The sequence below is a fragment of the Erpetoichthys calabaricus genome, chromosome 11 (assembly GCF_900747795.2).
Source record: "Erpetoichthys calabaricus chromosome 11, fErpCal1.3, whole genome shotgun sequence".
Classification (NCBI taxonomy): Eukaryota; Metazoa; Chordata; class Cladistia; order Polypteriformes; family Polypteridae; genus Erpetoichthys; species Erpetoichthys calabaricus.
The window spans coordinates 90,950,534-90,972,565 of NC_041404.2; the positions used below are offsets into that span (position 1 = coordinate 90,950,534).

At 36.3% G+C, this 22,032-nt stretch overlaps 1 protein-coding gene across 2 annotated transcripts in view; it reads left to right on the forward strand.

Annotated features, from left to right (window-relative positions):
- Positions 1–22,032, forward strand: part of pnkp (polynucleotide kinase 3'-phosphatase) — a 73,033-nt gene that overhangs the window by 24,921 nt on the left and 26,080 nt on the right. For both annotated transcript variants that reach the window (XM_028813595.2, XM_051933703.1), the window contains 3 exons: positions 3,614–3,751; positions 3,867–3,913; positions 4,004–4,255. In XM_028813595.2, the coding sequence (XP_028669428.2) occupies positions 3,614–3,751; positions 3,867–3,913; positions 4,004–4,255 (437 nt within the window). The remainder of the gene's footprint in view (positions 1–3,613; positions 3,752–3,866; positions 3,914–4,003; positions 4,256–22,032) is intronic.

The window sequence follows — 22,032 nt, forward strand, 5'->3', positions numbered from 1 at the left end:
CCAACCATGGATAAGGCCTGTTAAAGCATTGGTTCTGTTTTTGTTAAAATAATTCTGAATATATTTATAATAGCTTCAATTCACACATTAGCCTGTTAAATAGGAATTCAGTTTATTTTTTCAGTCTAGTTTGCATGTATAGTATATCATATAGAAGTGTTGCTTTCATTTATTTTTGCGAAACTGCAAGTCATTTCAAAAATTTCCATTCATCTGTTATCAGTACCTGACTTTAGCCATTATAGAGTTGCTTTGGCCAAAGTGTATCCTGGTAGTGTTGGATACAAGGCTGCCCTGAAAAGGACATTTGGGAGGGAAAATGTACACATGTAAAGCATAATGCTTAATAAAATATCATATTTACTTTTATTTTATGAATTACTTTTTATTTGTGTCTATAGCAGGGGTCTCCAAACTACGGCCTGCGGGCCAGATGCGGCCCACGAGGCCCTCTCATCCGGCCCATGGAGACTTTTTTATCTACGGAAAAAAATTACGGAAATTTACCTGTTGCCTGCCAAGATTAGCCGCTGATTACGTGAACGTTACGTTTTTACCGAATTAAAATAGAGGCGCGCAGTAGTGTGTTATCGGTTGAAAAATATCACTACATTGCAAAACCTTATTCACTGCTTACTTTTTCTACTTCTGTTCACAGTCAATGAGATGATGTAACGCCATCTAGTGGCAGAGTTTTTAAATGGTTTGCTGCTTGTTCAAGACTTGAATATTTTGATCACAGTTTGCCAGTTGCGATTGACTGCTGCGATGAGGAGGTGTTGGTGTCAGTTAGCGTCTAATTGCGAAACATGTTGCACTCTATTTTATTTAGTGATAATTTCCTTCGCGTAATTACTTACCAGTGTGTATAAAGTATTGGGAATGTCGTTAGTTTAACAAGAATTTTCCGAATATTCTGAAGAGGAAACATTAAAAGCAACAATCTCTCTACCATAAGTGGATATATTTGCAGACTATATTCAGGTAAGTTTAACTTAAGAAATCATAAGAATTTTAAAAAAATTGTTTCGGGTCATTTGCCTCTATAATTGCGACGAAATTAGTTCGCATAATCAGGTTTTTTGAGCGATATTGTGTGCAAGATACTTTCAGTTTCACTATTTATTCATGTTGAAGTCACTTTATTTTAGTGCCCAACGATGGCCGAGAAGAGGAAAAGAAAAATAGACGATGAGTGTCGGCAATTTCAAGAAGAATGGAGTTTGAAATACTTCTTCATCAAATCCGGCGAGAAAGCATTGTGTGTGATTTGCAACGAAACCGTGGCTGTGATGAAAGAATACAACCTGCGCCGTCATCATCGAAGCAAACATCAGGAGAAATATGCACAGTTGGAGGGTAAAGTTCGTGCTGAAAAATTTTCTAAATTACAAAATCAACTCACATCTCAGAGGGCATTGTTCAGTAAATCCTCAAATGAAAATGAATCCTTAACTAAGGCCAATTATAAAGTTGCCTACGTCCTGGCTAAAAGTAGCAAACCGTTTGCAGATGGTGAAGTAGTGAAGGAATGTTTGTTGGAGGTGGCTGAGGAACTTTGCCCAGAAAAGTCGAAACAATTTAAAAATGTAGCTTTGGGTGCAAATACCATTGCCCGCTGTGTTGCAGACATGGGTGAAAACATTGTGACTCAAATAGCGAAAAATGCAAGCAAGTTTCGCCATTTTTCAATTGCAATGGATGAATCGCTGGACAGCTGTTCCACCTCTCAACTGCTTGTGTTCATTAGAGGTGTGGATGAAGACATGAACATAACACAAGAGCTGGCTTCCCTACATAGCATGTATGGCACTGTTACCGGAGAGGATATATTCAATGAATTGAAAAAAACATTTGCTGATTATAACTTGGACTGGACTAACCTCAGTTGCCTGACTGTTGATGGAGGAAAGAACATGAGTGGCATAAAGAAAGGCTTGGTTGGACAAGTGAAGCAGATGTGTAATGAGAAAAACATTCCACAACCAATGTTCCTGCACTGTATTATTCACCAGCAAGCTTTGTGTGCTAAATATGTGGACATTAGCAGTGTACTGAATCCTGTGGTGAAGATGGTGAATTTAATAAGGTCACATGGGCTCAACCATAGACAGTTCAGAGACATGTTGAAATATACTGACACAGAATCGCAAGATTTGCCATATTACACAGCAGTAAGATGGCTAAGTTGTGAGAAAGTTATGAGCAGAGTATTTGAATTAAGAAAGGAAATAGGTGACTTCCTGGAAAGTAAAGGCAAGCCACAGCCATTACTATCTGATGAAGAGTGGGTATGGAAATTGGCCTTTGCTGCAGACATAACTAGTCATTTAAATTTTCTGAACCTAAAACTACAAGGAGAGAAAAATCTAGTTTCTGATCTATACACCCACCTAAAGGCCTTCAGATCTAAACTTGTCTTGTTTTTGGAACAAGTACAGGCCAACAACTTGACGCACTTTCAGCAGTGCAAGGTCTTCATGGCTGAAGCAAGAGCTGAGTTCCCCACGTCATTTGCATGAGAGATCATCAAAGACCTCCAGCTGCAGTTTCAGGAGCGGTTTTCTGACTTGGATTCAAAGGCAGAAGAAGTGAGACTGTTTGTTTCAAAACCCATTTGAAGCAGATGTGGCCAGTTGCCCAGATGAACTTCAGCTGGAGGTCATTGAGTTGCAAGCAAATGACTTCCTTAGGGACAGGCTCAAAGAAGGACTGGTGGGTTTTTACCAGTTTTTGCCCAAGGAAGACTTTCCTAATGTCAAAACTTTTGCATCAAGGTACCTTTCAATCTTTGGAACAACATACTTGTGTGAACAAACATTTTCAAGAATGAAATACGTGAAGAACAATTTGAGAACAAACTTGTCTGATGATAATCTCAGGTCACTGTTGATGTTAGAGACATCAAATCTAAAGCCAGAAATGTCTGCTATTTTGGCATCCAGGAAACAATTTCACCATTCCCACTAATACAGGTGTTCATGTGTAGTGTATCAATGTGTTATTAAATAATAACTGAATAAAATAATATTAAATAAATAATTAAAAACAACATCTATGTTTTGATTCTTTTTTATTTGGGCGTCGAGTGTGTAGTCGGCCCCCAAACTGCTGTTTGATAGTTAATGCGGCCCTTGGGCTGAAAAGTTTGGAGACCCCTGGTCTATAGTATGTTCTCTTTTAATTTGTAGGGCTTTAAAACCATTTAAACTTCCTTTTCAGAACATTTTACTTGGTTAAACGGGATTATTGGGTCACTGAAAACTCAGCTATTCATAAACTTCACATAAAAGTGTTGAGTTAATTTTAGTGGTTATTTAAACTAAGTTAGATTTAGATACATGATAAGTAAACATATTTTTCATTACAAAATACTGTTATTGTGGTAAATTTGTGAAAATGGTAAAGGGCTACAAGGTTTTTAGACACATGATGTTGTTTCAATTGTTGCTTAGCACAATGTGCAACCACTGGTCTCTTAAGTGGCACTTTTATGTTAGCAAAGGTTGATACGTGAGGTCAAATATTCTTTATAATATCAGTCCTAAAAATTTTTTTTTCCCCCCCCACAGGTTGTTGGAATTTAACTCACCCATTGTATTAATGTCTGCAGATAAACCTCTGATGCAGTGCACGTTAATACGATCAGATGGACAAGGGCAACCCGTGCCTCTTCCAGATGGAAAGTCAGTAATCTTAGGTCGAGGTCCAGAGACCAGAGTGGCAGACAAGAAATGTTCCAGAACCCAGGGTATGGAATTTATTGGAATAGCGTACATTTGAGATCAGCTTGTAAGTTGCATTACTGTTAAGACAGTGAAAAAATAAACATGAAATTTCTAATAAGTTTACATTTACTTTTCTAGTAAAACTTGTGGCTAATTATGAAGATCATACTGTGTTAGTGACCCAGGTATGAGAAAGTATTTCTTTGAGAACATGAATAGTATTTAATTAGGAGAGAAAAATCTATTATTAATTATGCATTTTTGTTGCTTAAAAGCTAGGAGTGAATCCCACATCTATTGGATCAGAGCCCCTTGGCAAGGGTTTCACTGGGAATCTGACAGAAGGGAAGTTGCTATTCCTGGTAAATGACAACCACCCTTTTACTGTGAAATTTTCCCGTCTGCGTCAAACTCAAAGTACAAGTGAGCATCACAGTGATCAGGCTGCACGAACTGAGACAGGCACCGGTATAGGTGGGTCCAAAAGGAATCAAGATATTCGTGATTGTTTCCACTTTGGACAGCAGGTTAGTTATGCATTTAACTAATATGCCACAACAGACAATTATTCAAATTTCATTGCAGTCATGGTATAACGTCTTTTTTGGTTTCATTAGAGGCTGCTGTCTAGTGATAGGTTATTAGCTGCCAGTAGCTGAAAAAGGGCAGGTAAATGGTAAACTCAGAAATGTAATTTCAAGACATATTGTGTCACCCATCCCACATGCTTATGAAGAAGTCTCTGTAAAAAGATTTCAAGTCTGAGTCTTATTTCTGAAAGTATTGAATACAACTTTTAAGACTAAAGAAAAGGTAGTAGGTTTACATTTTTGTTTCCTTCAAACCAGAATGCTTAAGTCTTGGATAGATTTTTAGTTACACTGTATTTTCAAGTTTTCAAAGTTATTATTAATACTGCAGATGAAAATATACATAATGTAGCAAATATTGGTCTTGACTACTATTTAGTAAATGTTGTAGTGTATTTTTTTTTACTACTTCATTCATTTCAATCATGTGTACTATTTGTGAAATTTAGCAAATACATGGCATTGCTGGGGTGCTTTAATGAAATGTTGTAAACCAAAGCTGTATTGTCTAGCCATCTTACAGCTATCAATAAGGTTTTAGAAAACTCAAGACATTTTTCTTTTTTTCCAGTGTGTCAGTGTTTATATTTTAGTTATATAATATCATAAGCTAATAAACACTGCTGAAATATATTGCATTAAAATGATTTTCTTAGATGAGCCCAAGATTTTTTCAGAACACTCAATATACAGTATAGTGAAAAAGTATTTTCACAAATTTGTTCTTTCCTTTGTTATTGGCAGTGTTTGATGCTGAATGGTTTCAGTTGTTCTACCAAAATCTAATATTTAAATAAAGGGTACCTGTGTGAACAAACCTCTTTATTCATTTATTTATACTTATTTCATTTATCTAATGAACACATACATATACCGTATGTGTATTTGGGTGTGTAGAAAGTGAGTGACTTCAGCATTTGTTAAAGGCTACATTGTTTGAAAGCTTCTCTTTTCAACTAGAGTTTATCTTTCTCTAAACCAGCTGAGGTTATGTAAAGTGTTTGAACCGCTCATTTAAAGTAGCACTCTTGCTCAGTAGAAAAATGCAATTAGTCCAAGAACCAATAAAAATGTTTTTAAATAAACTGCAAGTGTGTTATTTCAGTACAAATAATGTACATTTAAGGACTAATTGCTTTACTGAATTTGAGAGTGTAATATACAGTATATAGTGTTTTACTATATGCTGTTTTTGATATATACACAACTAACTAACTTTAAAAAAATGGATTGCTTCTAGGGTTAAGAAAACTGAAAGTGAATACATCTTTTGTTCTGGACAATTATCCAAGGGTTCTGTAATCCATTTATTTTTATATAAAACCAACCCGATGTTAAGAGAAAGAAATATAGCACTAATGGAAGAATGTACTTAGTCATTTCTTCACACAAACAGTATATATATGTTACAGCCGAAAACCCAAAATCGGGCAGTTCCTGAATTGGCCTGCTGTTTCACATTTTGGCTGCGAGGTGTGGCCAAAGTTCCGAATTACTAGAAATGACCAGCGTATACGCTACTTTGGCCAGCCATTTCGCGAAGTGGCGAGAACTCCCTGGCCAATATCTGATGCGCTCTTGTAAGACTGTCCACACAAGGTGCGAAGATGCTTAAAAACTTTCAGATCCAGATTCAGAAGTGAGTTTTCCATTCTGCACAAGAAACTGTTCAAGGCAGGTGTTGTTCAGAAAGCGGACGCCACATTAGACGGCCTTCCCCTCGCCCAAACACTAACTCTCTAAGGTCAATAAAATAGGTCCCTGATGTTAAGTCACTATTTTAGGGCTAAAATGATAACAGAAATGTGAAACCTACTTATATACCTAATCTTAATTATTGTGAAACAACCAAGTGGCGTCCACTTTCTGAACAAGAGCCGCCAAGACTACACTCGATGCAGCTGCACTGCTAAGTGTGCAACAAATCGCTGCTCATGCCTTTTTTCTTCCAACTTTGGCCGATCACCCCGTGCCATTTCGCAAACTGGCTGGCCAAATCTCGAAATCGAGGAAAAGATCGGACATTGGCCATTTCCCGCTTTGGCCGATTTCGGGTTTTGGCTGTAACATATACATTTACCACACAAAAGTGTATTTTAGAGTTAAGCTTTTTTTTTTTTTTAATTTTATTTATTAATTTTATTGTAATCATTCCATACAAATAGATCAATTTATACAAAAAAGAATTGAAGACAAATCAAACCCCACCCTTGAGAAGGAGAGCATGGCCAGAGAATTGCTTAGGGCTTTTTAATAGGGCAAAAATAAACAAAAGAAAGGAAAAAATATATAAAGGTAAATAAAAATTGGAGAAGGGAAAGAAATGCGGAAATAATTATTTCTTCTTATTCTAAAATATTATTGATTAGATCCTGCCAGGTTTTGAAAAAAATCTTTACAGATCCTCTAACTGAGAATTTGATTTTTTCCAATTTCAAATAATATAAAACATCGGTTTCCCACTGACTTATGAGAGGAGAGTTAGGATTCTTCAAATTTAACAAAATAAGTCTGCGTGCCAAAAGTGTAGTGAATGCAATCACCGTTTGCTTGTCCTTCTCCACTGTCAAGTCCGTCTTAAGAGTGTCTGGCAAGCGATGAAAAACTAAACATACTAATGGGTTTTTGTATTTATTTTATATTTATTAATTTATCTTTTTTAGTTCATATTCACAACTCAAAATACCTGATATTGTGAAAGTAATCCATTAGCTGAATTATATTTTAAAATATTTGTCTCCTTTTTTCAATGTTTTTCTCTCTCTCTCAAATCAGATAGTTGAAATATCCAATTCTTTTTGTTCTTAACATCAGCCTTATCATACATATTGCATACCAGGGAGTTTTCCTGCCTTACATCCAAACCTGCTGCGGTAGGCCCCAGGTTTCTTGTGATCCTGCTCTGGATAAACTGGTTTAAATAATGTATATATTGTTCTTAATCTCAGATGCTGTCTCTGTTGTTTTATGCCTGTCTGTACTCCTATTACCTGCTCTTACTCTGCTCATTATGGGTTTACTGTCCTTTATGTATGGGCTATTCAAGTCTCACCACCCCTAACCTTTGCACTACATGCTTGTTTTTCTTTGTTTCCCTCAATACAGCTAGGTGGGGTCTGGACACTGATTCAAGTCTAAGAGCCCTGTTCTTCCTAAGCCCCTGTGATTTTCATGAGAAAATATTTTAAAAATTATAAAATTGTGTAAAATTGTTCATATTCAGTATCTAGTTTTAATTATGCTTGTTTTTATCAGACAAACACAAAGACCAGATAGTAAACCATGTGTAGTAAGCTTCCACTAACATTAAACTCGTATCCAGATCTGTTAAGTGCACAGCTCTGTGTGATTGTGACACAAAACTAAACTCCGTAGGAGCTCAATGCCATAATTACTAAAACTAAAACTGAAACCAATAGATATAAAAATAAAATAGAAATGTCTTTGTGAAATAAAAACTAAACTAAAACTAAAAATACACAATGAAGGAAAACTAAACTGAATTTTCAAGTAAGGTCATAAAAAATATAGAAATAAAAACTAATATAAAAAGGCAGAACTATAATAACCTTGTTTCTGTGGCACTGAGTTAAATATACTTAATTTGATATTACACTTTAACTTAGTCCAAATATGAATATAAAAAATGGTTTCCATATTATTTAATAGCATACAATTGAGGAATTCATTTTGTAATACTACCCACCATACTATGTTTGTTAAACTTCTCATGATCAAGATATTTTTTAAATTTATACAAAAGCGTAACTCTAAGGTTGTTTTCCTAAACAAAATAAGGACTTGTTACAATGTGCACCATACAGACCAATTTCACTCCTGAATAATGATGTTAAGATACTCTCAAAAATTATAGCTAGAAGGATGGAGAAAGTGCTGCCCTCGGTAATATCACAGGATCAAACTGGATTTATTAAAGGCCGACACTTATCTTCCAATCTCCGACGCCTGTTTAATGTAATATATTCACCAGCAAAGTCAAACACCCCAGAGATATTACTATCATTAGACGCAGAAAAAGCATTTGATATGATTGAATGGAACTACCTTTTCACTGCATTGGAGAAATTTGGGTTTGGCCCAAATATTTGTGCATGGATCAAACTACTGTATACCAATACAGAAGCTTCAGTCTGCATTAACAACATCTGTTCAGACTACTTTAAGCTAGAACGTGGCACCAGACAAGGATGCCCCTTGTCACCACTGCTGTTTGCAATCGCCATTGAACCACTGCCGGTTCACTGTCGAAATTCTTATCAGATAAAGGGGATTATCAGAGAAGGACTGGAACAGAAAATTTCTCTATATGCAGATGATATGGTTTTATATATATCAGACCCAGAAAATACTGTGCCTGCAGTTTTAACAGCACTTACAGAATTTCAAAAGATATCTGGTCTCAGAATTAATCTGAATAAAAGTATACTCTTTCCAGTGAATTCACAAGCATATAATATTAGATTGGACACCCTACCTTTTACCATAGCAGATCAGTTTAAATACCTAGGGGTAAATATCACAAGTAAACATAAAGCTCTTTATCAACAAAATTTTGCCGTCTGTATGGAAAAAAATTAAGCAAGACTTGCATAGATAGATGGTCAACCCTTCATCTCATTCTAGCCGGAAGAATTAACATTGCTAAGATGAATATCCTTCCTAAACTTCTTTTTTTATTTCAAAACATTCCAATATACATCAATAAATCGTTTTTTAAGCAATTCGATTCAACAATAACCTCATTTATTTGGAACTCAAAACACTCCCGTATCCAAAGAGCGACCCTACAAAGACCTCAGGCAGAAGGTGGCATGGCTTTACCTAATTTTCACTTTTATTACTGGGCAGCAAACATACAAGCCATAAAAACCTGGACACAAAAAATGAACATACACAGGCTTGGCCCGCAATAGAAGTAAAATCCTGTAGTACTTCTTTATACTCCCTGCTCTGCGCTCCAATAAATGCAAGTTATCGCAAATATACTAATAACCCAATTGTGCTTTACTCACTCAGAATATGGAACCAACTTAGAAAGCATTTTAAGATGGAAAATCTTTTATCTGTGGCACCTCTGCAAGAGAACCACCTCTTTGAACCCTCGCAAACATATCCAGTTTTTAATACCTGGAAAAGATTTGGGATTAAATTGCTCAGAGATCTTTTTTTTGTTTTTTCTGTCCACCCTGGCCATCGGACCTTACTCCTTTTCTATGTTAACTAATGTTGCCTTATTTTAATTTTTTATTTTGTCTTTTATTTTTCTTTTCTTCATTATGTAAAGCACTTTGAGCTACTTTTGTATGAAAATGTGCTATATAAGTAAATGTTGTTGTTGTTATATAGACAATATCTTTGCATCCTTTGAACAATTACGTTCCAAATTCAACCTCCCAGCTACACATTTCTTTCACTATCTTCAAATTAGAAACTTTGTTAAATAGAAACTGCCTGATTTTCCTCATCTCGTACCCTCCACCATGCTGGAAAAAATACTGCTCAATTTCAAGGAATTAGACACCATTTCCGCATTATATAAAATCTTATTAGAGTCCCTTCCTTTCAAAGATCCAAGAGGACAATGGGAAAAAGATCTCTTAATTAATATATCAGAAAAGGAGTGGAAGGTAGCATTGCAGAGAATTCACTCAAGCTCCATATGCGCAAAGCATAGAATTATTCAACTAAAAATTATATATCAAGCTCATCTGTCTCGCTTAAAACTGTCCAAAATATTTCCAAGGCAAGATCTAACCTGCGAACGCTGCAACCAAGCTCCTGCCTCACTGGGTCACATGTTTTGGTCATGCACCAAATTAACATCATTCTGGACCAAAATTTTTAAGTGCCTTTCAGACAGCCTTGGTGTCACAATCCCTCCTAACCCATTAACAGCTGTGTTCGGTGTTCTTGTATGATGACCTTGTCAGTCTCTCGATCAGTGCCGTTTTATTTTCAAAAACCAGGAGTGGTCTCCCGAGACTTTCTCATATACTCAGATATGGGGATGGATATTTGAGGAGTAAACCGCAAGACAATGATTATATTTTTATATTATGTACATTAAGGAACCATCAACATCAAATCAAATTAATAATATATTGAACAATTATTATAAAAGTAAAGTTGAATAAATCAGATTCTGCAGCAGCTTGAATAAAAAAATAAAAAATTGAGTATGTGTTCAGGTAAAGTACCATTTCCGGGTGATGGATTTGGTCCAGAAGTTACAGAAGTAACTGTGGTGTTACAACCACATGCCGAATTTCATCCATCTATCTAGTTGCGTTTTTGAGTTATCATGTTTAAATACACACACACAATTCCAAAAAAAAACGGTGTTTTTGGACTCTGGGAAGTCTATAATGTCAAGATGCATCAAAATATTGAGGTCGAATTTTTTCATGATTACTATACTTTCTGTATACTTCATATATGAGAAAGTTAAAATGATTTCTCCTGTGCAAAGTGGCAGGTGAATTGCTGTCAACAAAAAGCAGTCACCTGAGAAATAAACTGAAACATTACTCACTCATGAGTTTTCTGTCTATATGGTAAATGTTTTGTTGACCAGCACATTCTGATTGCAGCCGTTTGAATTACATCTTGATATACAACAAGCACAAAGAAAGGCGGCACAGTAAATTGCTTTCCATTTTACACACTTTATGCACCCGCATTCAGCTCGCTTTGTCATCGCAAATGCTGCCCTCCGTCACCAGCCGCCAATCACTGGATGAATATATGCGGCCGGCTCGTGGGGGATGACTTTCTGTTTTAGGGTTAAAGACTAACGGCAAGAATATTCATTCAAAAACTAAAAATATTTTAGTAAATTATTATTTTATTTCAGTTAGTCTTTCGATTTCGGTTTTGTTAATTATTTTATTTCAGTTTACGAAAATGTTTTTTTAATAATAGTTTCAATTTTGATTTTAGTTTTCGTTAACTATAATAACCTTGCACAGAAAAAGGCATATGATGTATGGAAATACAGTGAATCCTCAGTATCCATGGATTACATTCCCTTGTTTTCACTTAACTGCTGTTATAAAAGTGTAACCCATTTCGCAACACCCTTGATCTTATTACACCTGGAGAAAGCTGTTGCTGTGGGCCGTGGGATGGGGTGGGGAAGGACATCAAGGGGTATTTGCAGCCATGTGCAGCAGAAGAAAAATTTTGAGAGGTCTATTGCACATAAGCAACACATGAAATTAAGCAATAACAGGTCTGTAATGCCCTTAGCTGTCCGTGGCTGCATGTGTGGCACCCTGAATGTATCAACATGTGTCTACCAAAATCCACCTGGCGCTGAGAGGCGTGGGTAAGCAATTGAGCACAATTTGTGCAACTGTTGACCGAAAATGAGGAATTTCCATTCAGTGTAGGTCACAAGCATGCACTGATTAAGTCCCTGTTCCTTTACATGTCACCTGTCACTACTACTGATTAGATGGTTTAATGAGGTCCTCAGATCAGCCCAGCAATGGTCGCTTTCAGCCTCTAACAGAGTGTCTAGAAGACGATCAAACTTTACTATAGAGAAAGTAAAAGTCTTCAGAAGGTTTCTGTAAGTAAACCTGTGGAAGGATCATTATCAAACCTTGAGGTGCGAGAGAGCCTTGGGAGGGCAGTCCCCCTCTGAATTTTGAGCACTATGATATATGTACATTAGATTGGACAGCTTGGAAGTTGGGGGTCCCATTCATGATGAGAGCGGAGATGCTGGTCCACTTAAAACCCTTATCGTCAGCAAAAAATGCAGAGTTGGTGCTGCTAATTAAGAAATCACTTGGTAGCTGGTTTGGACAGTGTGTGTTGAAGGATGCTGCCAGTTTCTTCCATGCTGTATTCCTTTGGAGTGTAGTGGAGGTATCTTTGCGGGTGTCCCTCAGATCTGAAATGAGGTCGCCTACAATATGTATTATATAGAGCTTGTTCTCTACTGTGAAGTTTGCGTTGTGATGGAACATTCTTTATGAATACTGTCCAGTCTCTAACTTGGTATTTTATATGCTTTGGTTACTAAAAAAAAAAACTCGGCACTTAATGAATGACAACTCTTTTGTATTATCTATGTGATTGGAAATGAGTTTCAGTGAGTGAATTATACTGCAGATATGATTCTATTAATATGTAACTCTTGTTGTCACTGCTAGGGATTTTAGGGCCTTTTCATATGTTCAAAGTGAACAATGTTTAAAAAAAATAAAATTAGGATCTGGCCTACAGATGAGCTAAACCCAAATTTTTGGGTTTACTTCTGACCCAAAAATTCTTGGCCTATTCACAAGTATTTACAGTATATGTTTAATTAGGCTTTCTAGATTTTACATTTTTTAGCTAGAATTAGAGTAGATTGTGTTAATAGCTAATGTTGTGTTGCACACAAGTCAACAGAAAACTGTTTCTGTTTGTTCCTTTTCTATTCAAACTATTACAGATATTACAGTGTGTTGCTCTTTATAACCTGAAACCTGTTCCAGAAATTATTTCTTAAAACAAATGCAAACATAAGGTTTGGATAACATATATTTGGTGGTTGCTTGTTAAACAGTTGTTAAATGGGGACATAACCTCATTGTTGTCGTCTTCCAATCACTGAGTAAGAGTTGTTTCCTCATTTCTCTCCTTTTGTCTCCTATAGCAGAGGGACAATTTTTTTTAACATGTCAGTTGCATTTTTTTTAATTATTCTGAGATCATGACTAACCAGTTTATCCTGTAGTACTAATAAAAAAACCAAAACTCCCACAAGGCCTTCTCATTATACTATGAGTCAGTTTCTTGTATTTTCAAATTAACCAAAAACAAATAACCCATGGCTATGTCAAAACTTCGCCCACAACACACACTGCAAGCAAGAAACATTCTTACCTCAAGAAAATAGCACCAAAAATCTGTGATAAAATGTATTACTTCCAGTTTACTTCTGTTGTTACAAGTATTGCGTAGAAATGTGGAAGGCTCATTTACTTAAATTGAAGTGCTTCAAAGTGGAGGTATTTAGTAAGTTTTAAGGCTTTTATTTTCACTTTGGGCTTCAGTATCCTTAGCTTCCATTATAAATGCAAGTGCAAGATAGGTATATTTTAAGAGTTACAAAAAATGTTTTACTTTAGAATGCAAATTTATATATACTATAATTGTGAAGAAATAACTTTGACTGGAAAAGTACCAAGCTTAACATTCAATAGGATTAATCAGGTTGGAGAATGCTGTTATGTTATGGATCATTATTATCACTAATTTAATGGTAATTTTTCAGGTATACATTTCAACCACTCACAGTGGTCCTGGGCATTCTTCGTGGTGAGACACATACTTTTTCATGTCTTACAAACTACATCCAACCTTTTCTTCTTTGGCCTTCTTCTAGAATTCATCCCCTAAACCTCCATCTTAGTTAACCTCTTCACCCATGTCATCCCCTGTCTTTCGCATACTCAAACCACCTTGACCTGTTTCTCCTCAGCACAACATCTATTGCCTCCACACCAAGTTTTTGTATTAACTCAACATTCATCTTTCTCTCACTTCATGACATCTACAGTTCCTCCTGATCTTTTTCATGTCTGTTCTTTCCAACTTTATATTCCACCTCTATCATCCACATCTTACTGCCAAAGAGCATACTACGCGTCACAAGCTTTTTCTGAACTTTTACCTTTCAGTTTCTAGCACTCTTGATTTCTGTTCCCCATCAAAGTTCTTTTCACCTGTAGAAATTATGCTATAATATAAGCACAGGTTATGTTCTTGTTGGAACCCTCAACTACTGTCAGTAAATTCCAATTTTTGATTTCCCAGGCATCATTTTGGATTTGGAGTCAATCGGCAGCACTACCAACAGGTCACACTGTTATATATGTGGTTAAAAGGCACTGAAAGTTATTTATTTTGGTGCCATATGTGCAAAGCAACTATAAACTTTCTGTTATGCTTTTGCTGACAAAGTTTTTATAATTTTAAAAATACATTTATATCTTATGTCTCTCTATTATAAAAAAAAATCCTGGAAATCAAAAGCAAGGCTACGATACGTGATCTTCTCGGAAGTTCTCTGAAGACATTTAAAAGACCCGCGAGACAAAAGAGACTTGCCACAGAGTGGCTCGCGGGGATCGTAAACATGAGACTTGGTGCCAAGAGATTATCCCAGGGACATCTCGCGGGACATGGAACTTGAGATTCTTGCAAGACATGACCTACTTACAAAAGATATCATATAACAGCACACTCATCAAAAAACACTCAGTGGTGTAAAAGCACGTAGTACATACAAATCATGTGCTGTCAGCACATATAAAGCGTATAAGGACAATACAGAGAATAGAGACCCAAATGTGTTGGAGAGAAAAAAGGCAGATAAGAGATCATGAAAGCAGTGGAATTCGAAAGGCTCAAACAAACGATGGCGAGATACACATGCAGAGAAAGGTACAGAATATGAAAGCAGTAAAATTCGAAAGTATTGTAGCGTCCCAGACAGGTTGAGGGCTTTTTGGTTTTAAGTGACTGTTAGGTCTGATTGAGGGAGGGCGGAGTACAGCACAGAAGACTGATAGCGGGGTATTGATTGATGCGGTAAGGGGGGCGTTGGAGAGGGTGCTATAAAATTATGTTTGGGGTTAGGAAGTCGGCGATTGTTCAAGTAAAACTTTTGTGAGACTTTATCATGTCAGTCGCTACAGTATCAAAGAAAAGATAGAAAAGATTGCATTACCGCAAACAAAAGGTGATTAATCATCAGAACCAGGTGTAATTGAAAAAATAGCAGGACAAATCGAGGTCAGAAATAAAAGGCAAAGAGTAGACAACAAAGTCTTCTCGCATTCGCATCATTCAATGCACAAAACGTGGATTTACACAATAATGGACCATACGCTATGAGAATCTGTGGTCTCGGAACAGTTAAAGGAATGACAAGTTAAATTTCAAAGAATACACAGTTCGGTCAGGTGTATATTGATGATCACAGAGAAGCGATGCAAATTTTAACAGGCAAAAAGAAAGGTAATGTATTAAATTCGTATTAAAATGTTTTCAGTTTACCGTGAGAATAGCTTTTGCTATGACAATCAATAAATCACAGGGACAAACATTAAAAAAAGTCTGATTATTTATTAGAGAAACAGAAACAATATTCACTCATGGGAAGTTATACGCTGTGTTGTCACAATGTGTCTCCAAAAAATATTGGTTTTAATGAAGCTTTAAAGTAAAAGTGCAAATAATGAAATTGAAAAAGTTCCAAAGAAGAAAAAAATTTTAAATTGTATATCAGATTAACCAAACACGGGTTGGTGGGCGAAGCCCCCTAGTTATTTAAAGAAAATCATACAGCACAGCACAGTACAGTCAGCATTAAACAAACCATAGCACGTTTGTTAAGGGCTATCTACAGTTAGGTCCATAAATATTTGGACAGAGACAACTTTTTTCTAATTTTGGTTCTCTACATTACCACAATGAATTTTAAATGAAACAACTCAGATGCAGTTGAAGTGCAGACTTTCGGCTTTAATTCACAGGGGTGAACAAAACGATTGCATAAAAATGTGAGGCATCTAAAGCATTTTTTTAACACAATCCCTTCATTTCAGGGGCTCAAAAGTAATTGGACAAATTAAATGACTGGAAATAAAATGTTAATTTCTAATACTTGGTTGAAAACCCTTTGCTGGCAATGACAGCCTGAAGTCTTGAACTCATGGACATCACCAGATGCTGGGTTTCCTCCTTTTTAATGCTCTGCCAGGCCTTTACTGCAGCGGCTTTCAGTTGCTGTTTGTTTGTGGGCCTTTCTGTCTGAAGTTTAGTCTTCAACAAGTGAAATGCATGCTCATTTGGGTTAAGATCAAGTGACTGACTTGGCCATTCAAGAATTTTTCACTTTTTTGCTTTAAAAAACTCCTGGTTTGCTTTGGCTGTATGTTTTGGGTCATTGTCCATCTGTATCATGAAACACCGCCCAATCAATTTGACTGCATTTAGTTGGATTTGAGCAGACAGTATGTCTCTGAACACCTCAGAATTCATTCGGCTGCTTCTGTCCTGTGCCACATAATCAATAAACACTTGTGTCCCAGTGCCACTGGCAGCCAATGCATGCTCAAGCCATCACACTGCCTCCACCATGTTTTACAGATGATGTGGTATTCTTTGGATAATGAGCTGTTCCACGCCTTCTCCATACTTTTTTCTTGCCATCATTCTGGTAGAGGTTGATCTTGGTTTCATCTGTCCAAAGAATGTTCTTCCAGAACTGTGCTGGCTTTTTTAGATGTTCTTTAGCAAAGTCCAATCTAGCCTTTCTATTCTTGAGGCTTATGAGTGGCTTGCACCTTGCAGTGCACCCTCTGTATTTACTTTCATGCAGTCTTCTCTTTATGGTAGACTTGGATATCGATACGCCTACCCCCTGGAGAGTGTTGTTCACCTGGTTGGCTGTTGTGAAGGGGTTTCTCTTCACCATGGAAATGATTCTGCGATCATCCTCCACTGTTGTCTTCCGTGGACGTCCAGGTCTTTTTGCGTTGCTGAGTTCACCAGTGCTTGCTTTCTTTCTCAGGATGTACCAAACTGTAGATTTTGCCACTCATAATATTGTAGCAATTTCTCGGATGGTTTTTTTCTGGTTTCGCAGCTTAAGGATGGCTTTTTTTCACCTACATGGAGAGCTCCTTTGACCGCATGTTGTCTGTTCACAGCAAAATCTTCCACATGCAAGCACTACACCTCAAATCAACTCCAGGCCTTTTATCTGCTTAGTTGATAATGACATAACGACGGACTTGCCCACACCTGCCCATGAAATAGCCTTTGAGTCAATTGTCCAATTACTTTTGAGCCCCTGAAATGAAGGGATTGTGTTAAAAAAATGCTTTAGTTGCCTCACATTTTTATGCAATCATTTTGTTCACCCCACTGAATTAAAGCTGAACGTCTGCACTTCAACTGCATTTGAGTTGTTTCATTTAAAATTTATTGTGGTAATGTACAGAACCAAAATTAGAAAGAAGTTGTCTCTGTCCAAATATTTATGGACCTAACTGTATATTTGTGTAAAGAATACATTTTATTTTGACCTATCTGAAATATAGGATTACATCACCTCTGTCCAGGATAAGAAATATGTCAATTTTTGTAAAAAAACAGCTATTACTAAGTTACAGGCTCTTTTTGGTATTATTGTCAGTAATTGCGTTTACATCAGCTTATCCACAGTTGGCTTTCACAAGACCTCCACTAAATGATAATCCTATAATTCTGTAAATCTCACACACACACTTTTCAGTAATTTAATTTACTGTAGAGCTTGTACAAGGTATAAATTCCTGTTTGACTCTGCTTCCTGTACTTGTGCTATTTAGACTCCATGAAAAGGGGAAATAAACAAATATGCTTAATTTAAGGTTTATTTTTAGTATTTTATATACATCTAAATCAATTTTAGCAATGTATTATGGTAATTTGCAATGAATCCGTCTCTTTTCTCATCCTGCTTTTCTAGCTCAGAGTTAGTAAACCTTTTAAAAGTGTGACCAGCAAAAGCTATTTTTATTTAAAAAAAAAAAACACCCAATAACGAAAGTTAACCTTTCCTCATTTTCCTGCAGGACCTAAATAATGCTTAATGAAAAGAATACAAAAATTTAAGTATGTGGTAAATCATAGATTGCAAAAACATTTTAAACATGAATGATATCAAATAAAATTCACCACCCCCACTTCTCTGACATAGTATGTACAATATACAACAAAAAATCAAAAAGACAAGCTAACTATGCTCAAAGTATCTGTGTATAAAAGGAATGCATATAATATTATAAAAAAGATGGAAAAACTGTAGTAAACCATATTTCTGTATTTTTAAATATAGCCTCCTGATGTTAAACGGCAGCTTCTGAAGAGGGTTGGGGAGTGTGATCTCCTCAGCACGTTCCATCTTTCAGTTTATTGTTACTTTGATGTCGCCTAAATGTTTTGTCTTTTAAAATAACTGAACATGTAAAATATAAGTTATAATGACCCAGAATGGGTACCACTGAATGTATTTGAACATCATCTGGCATTGCTGGCATCAAATAATATGGTGAACCCATATTCACAAGGTTATGACCCTAAGTTTTAAAACCACTGATAGAGCTGAAGCCCATGTGTTATTTGTTGCTGTGAAGGTGCATTATCGTAGGATGAGTGGAACTTACCGTTTGTTATTGGTCTACTCTTAACCCTAAACTTCATACACACAGACTTGATCAATTTAAGCACTATTTATGAGTGATGCATATACTTCCTGTCATTCTTCAGAACTCCATCTAGAGACTCACTAGCTTTGGTACGAACAACATGCAGATGTTCCTGTAACGAAGTAGCTTTTTATTAAAACAGAATAATAGCTGTAGAATATAATAGAAAATATATGGCAAAGCTTGGATATATACAATATATGAGTATATACTGTATGTTGTCCTGGGCAGCTTTTGCATTTAGCAATCAACTGATTTTTGAGTTGCACATCTCCAAAGTCTAAATGAATTAGTATCTCTTTCTCTGATCTCTCTCTGACATTGCAATCTCTCTCTTTAAGGTTATACAGGCCTTTGCCATTATCCAAGGTTCATAAAACTAAAATCATATTTCCGAAACCAGCTCCCTTCGCTCATGCTTTTGACGTCATATATGGAAGCAAACAGTGCAGCATGCTTGTATACCTAAGACGCAGCTTATTAAACCATACAAGCATTTTGGTAGCAGTTCTGTATTATGCATTTGATTTAAACTGGTCTCCCATCAACAAAAACATGCATATCCAAGAAATACCTTAGACTTGCAATACATTAGAGCTTACTACCCTTTCTTCTTAATTATTAAATTGTTAAGGTAATTCTTAAGCAAACACAACAGCATTAACAGAGAGGTACAGCTTTTAGCAGCCAAGTAACATGACAGCTGTTTTAGCAAAACATCCTGTTTCAGCGCAGAAAAGGAATAACCTGTATTTGTAAAAGTGCACTTTTTCTAAAGGTTACAAGAAAAGTTATGCTCCTTTATCCAACAGTAGTTCCAAAGAATAATAATATTGTTGCTCTATGCACAATTTGTAGACTTAGATGGCATATGTGTTCTTACAGTAGCAGTCAGTAAAGAAGTATAATTTAATTTATTTATAATTTGGACAGTGAGTCAAAAAATTATTGGGTGTCAATCCATTCATCAATCATTTTATGTAATTCCTTTTACTAAAAACCCCATTAATAAGTGGAGCTAATTTTTGGATATGAACTCTTGCTATTAATATAATTAGACTTTGTGTAATGTTACAGTGTTACTAAAGTACATTTTTAAATAGAGTACAGCACAGTTAGTTCAAAATGACCAGAATCTCCACATAATACTGTGGTGAGGCACATTATGGTCTGTGGAGTTGATTGTCTTTTTAAATAAATAAACAACATGTAGAGGTGCATAAATACGGGGTGCAGTGGCTTCAGGATATTGATGAGGAATTGGCCATCCAAGTATTCATGTGCAGTCTTGCACGGCAGTCAGTTGCCTCATTAGCATTCTTTGGTATGTGATCGCCGCACCTGTTTCCAAACAAAGGATAAAAGGCGCCTGAGCAGGAAACAGGGGAATAAAGGAATAGAAACAGAGAGAGAAAAAACACAATGATGGGCATAGGGCTGAGAAACGAAGGTGGAATCGAGGTGCTTGAGCCAGCACTGTGATGTGGATGCTTTGTGGTCCTGCAGTGGACCAAATGATCAATGCTCTAAGGGAGGATCATCCCCCAATGAGCAGTTGGGGGGGGGGGGGGGCAGTGTATGTAAAAGTTGAGCCCTCCTTTGTATCTGACAGACAACATAAAGGCTGTATGGGAGACTGGGTGGGGTGGACTGACTCAGAGCATCACGGCAGATGTTGGAGAGGGCGGTAGCATGGATGGGTGGACTGCAGCTGGTGCCATCTCCACCAGCTGAGGAGACCTAAAAGGTGAGCTTGGAAAGACAAAGAGCAGAAGACCCACTGGGCACGGAGAGAGACTGAGAGAAGGAGACCCAGTTTCTGCACAGTTTTAATGGAATAGTGATTTTATGACTGATTTTTACTTTCACAGATTACAACTGTATGTTTGGATTATTTATTGACGTTTTAATGCACTGCACTTCTGCACTTTAGGGGATTTGAATCACTGACTGTTTTCTTTGACTTTTGTGAAATAAAAGCACAAATGCATTTTACCTCTTAATCTTATTTGTGTCCTCAACTCAGGCATGTTATTGATGGTTCTGGATACAAGTTATATCAGGCTGCTGAAGCTAACCTGGACTGTCACAAGCAGTTTGACATAAAAGTGTTTGACTTCCTGAAACCTGGTAATGTAGTATGATCAGTTTTACATCAATTGAGGCTAGTGTCACACTACATGACTTACAATTTTCAGACATACCCTCATTTACATAATCCTAAGAAACTCACAGCCAGTTGCAGACAGTCTCAGTATGCACATATTTTCATCAGATGTGTAGTGTTATAATCCGAGCAACTCAGTCGTGGTGATCTACAATGCTCTGCAACTCAGTATGACAAAGTCAAGCTGATTTGATTGTAACTTAGCTGCAAGTTATAGAAGCAGGCTTTAGTGCCTATAAGAGTTAACATCCAAAAACCACTCAATAAAAAGTGCAGTGCATACAGTTATGTTGAGTCTTGGATTGGGATACTGGCTTTAACATGATTATCTTTCAGAGGAAGACCTAAAGCTCATGCAAAATTGCCTAAATTAATACATTTTCTGTTGTTTCAATTAATCCTTAGAAGATGTCTTCAGAGTTACAACAGGTTAATTTATCTTTTATTTCAAATGCAAGCTGCTGTCAAAATTTGATGTTAAAACCTGCTCTCTCCATTTTCATTCAAATACCAAAGGTTTAAAAATGGTACTGCATTCAAAAGCCATTTTATTGCCTTTTTCAAATTTAAAAAAAAATCATTGAACGTACTTCATTTTTTGTCTGGAGTTTCAGGAATGTTTGTCTGAAAAGAATGCTACTGACAACACCCAGAATTCTCACTCAACAGAGCAATTTCTTAATGCAGAGCTGGTGAGAGGTAAATAATTAAGTCACTTTAGAGCTGTCTCTGAACAGTAGGGTAGGGTTCTAATTCAAGAAGTCTGAGTGCCTAGTTTAAACAACGCTGCTTCAGCAAGCATTGGCAACGCCTTTGTATCTCTTCGAGGTAACTACAATATTTATATTTGTTAAACCTAGCAAATTAAAAAGCGATGCAAACTGTACCTTGGAGAAAATTAGGAGGGAAAAAGGTTTTTGGTTTTTTTTTTTTTATTATTTGAAAATTTCACAGCGTTGCACACTGTTTTGAACAATTTGACTTTTTAGTTAAGGCCCAGCTGCAGATTAGGCTCAGGGAGTTTTTATTCGTTTTATGTTGTTATGGTGTTTTGGGCTCTAAATTGTGTTTTTTTTTTGTTTTTAGAAGTTATTGGTATAGTGGAAATGTTAAACTTTTTTTTTTTGTTACAGTATAGCAATTTCAATAAGTAATGTACAGTACATTTTCCATGTAATTTGTTACCAAATTGTGCTTAAATTTTCCCAAACTAATTTTACTTGATCAATATTTTTATGTTTGCTCTTACATGTACATTTGTTTTAGAA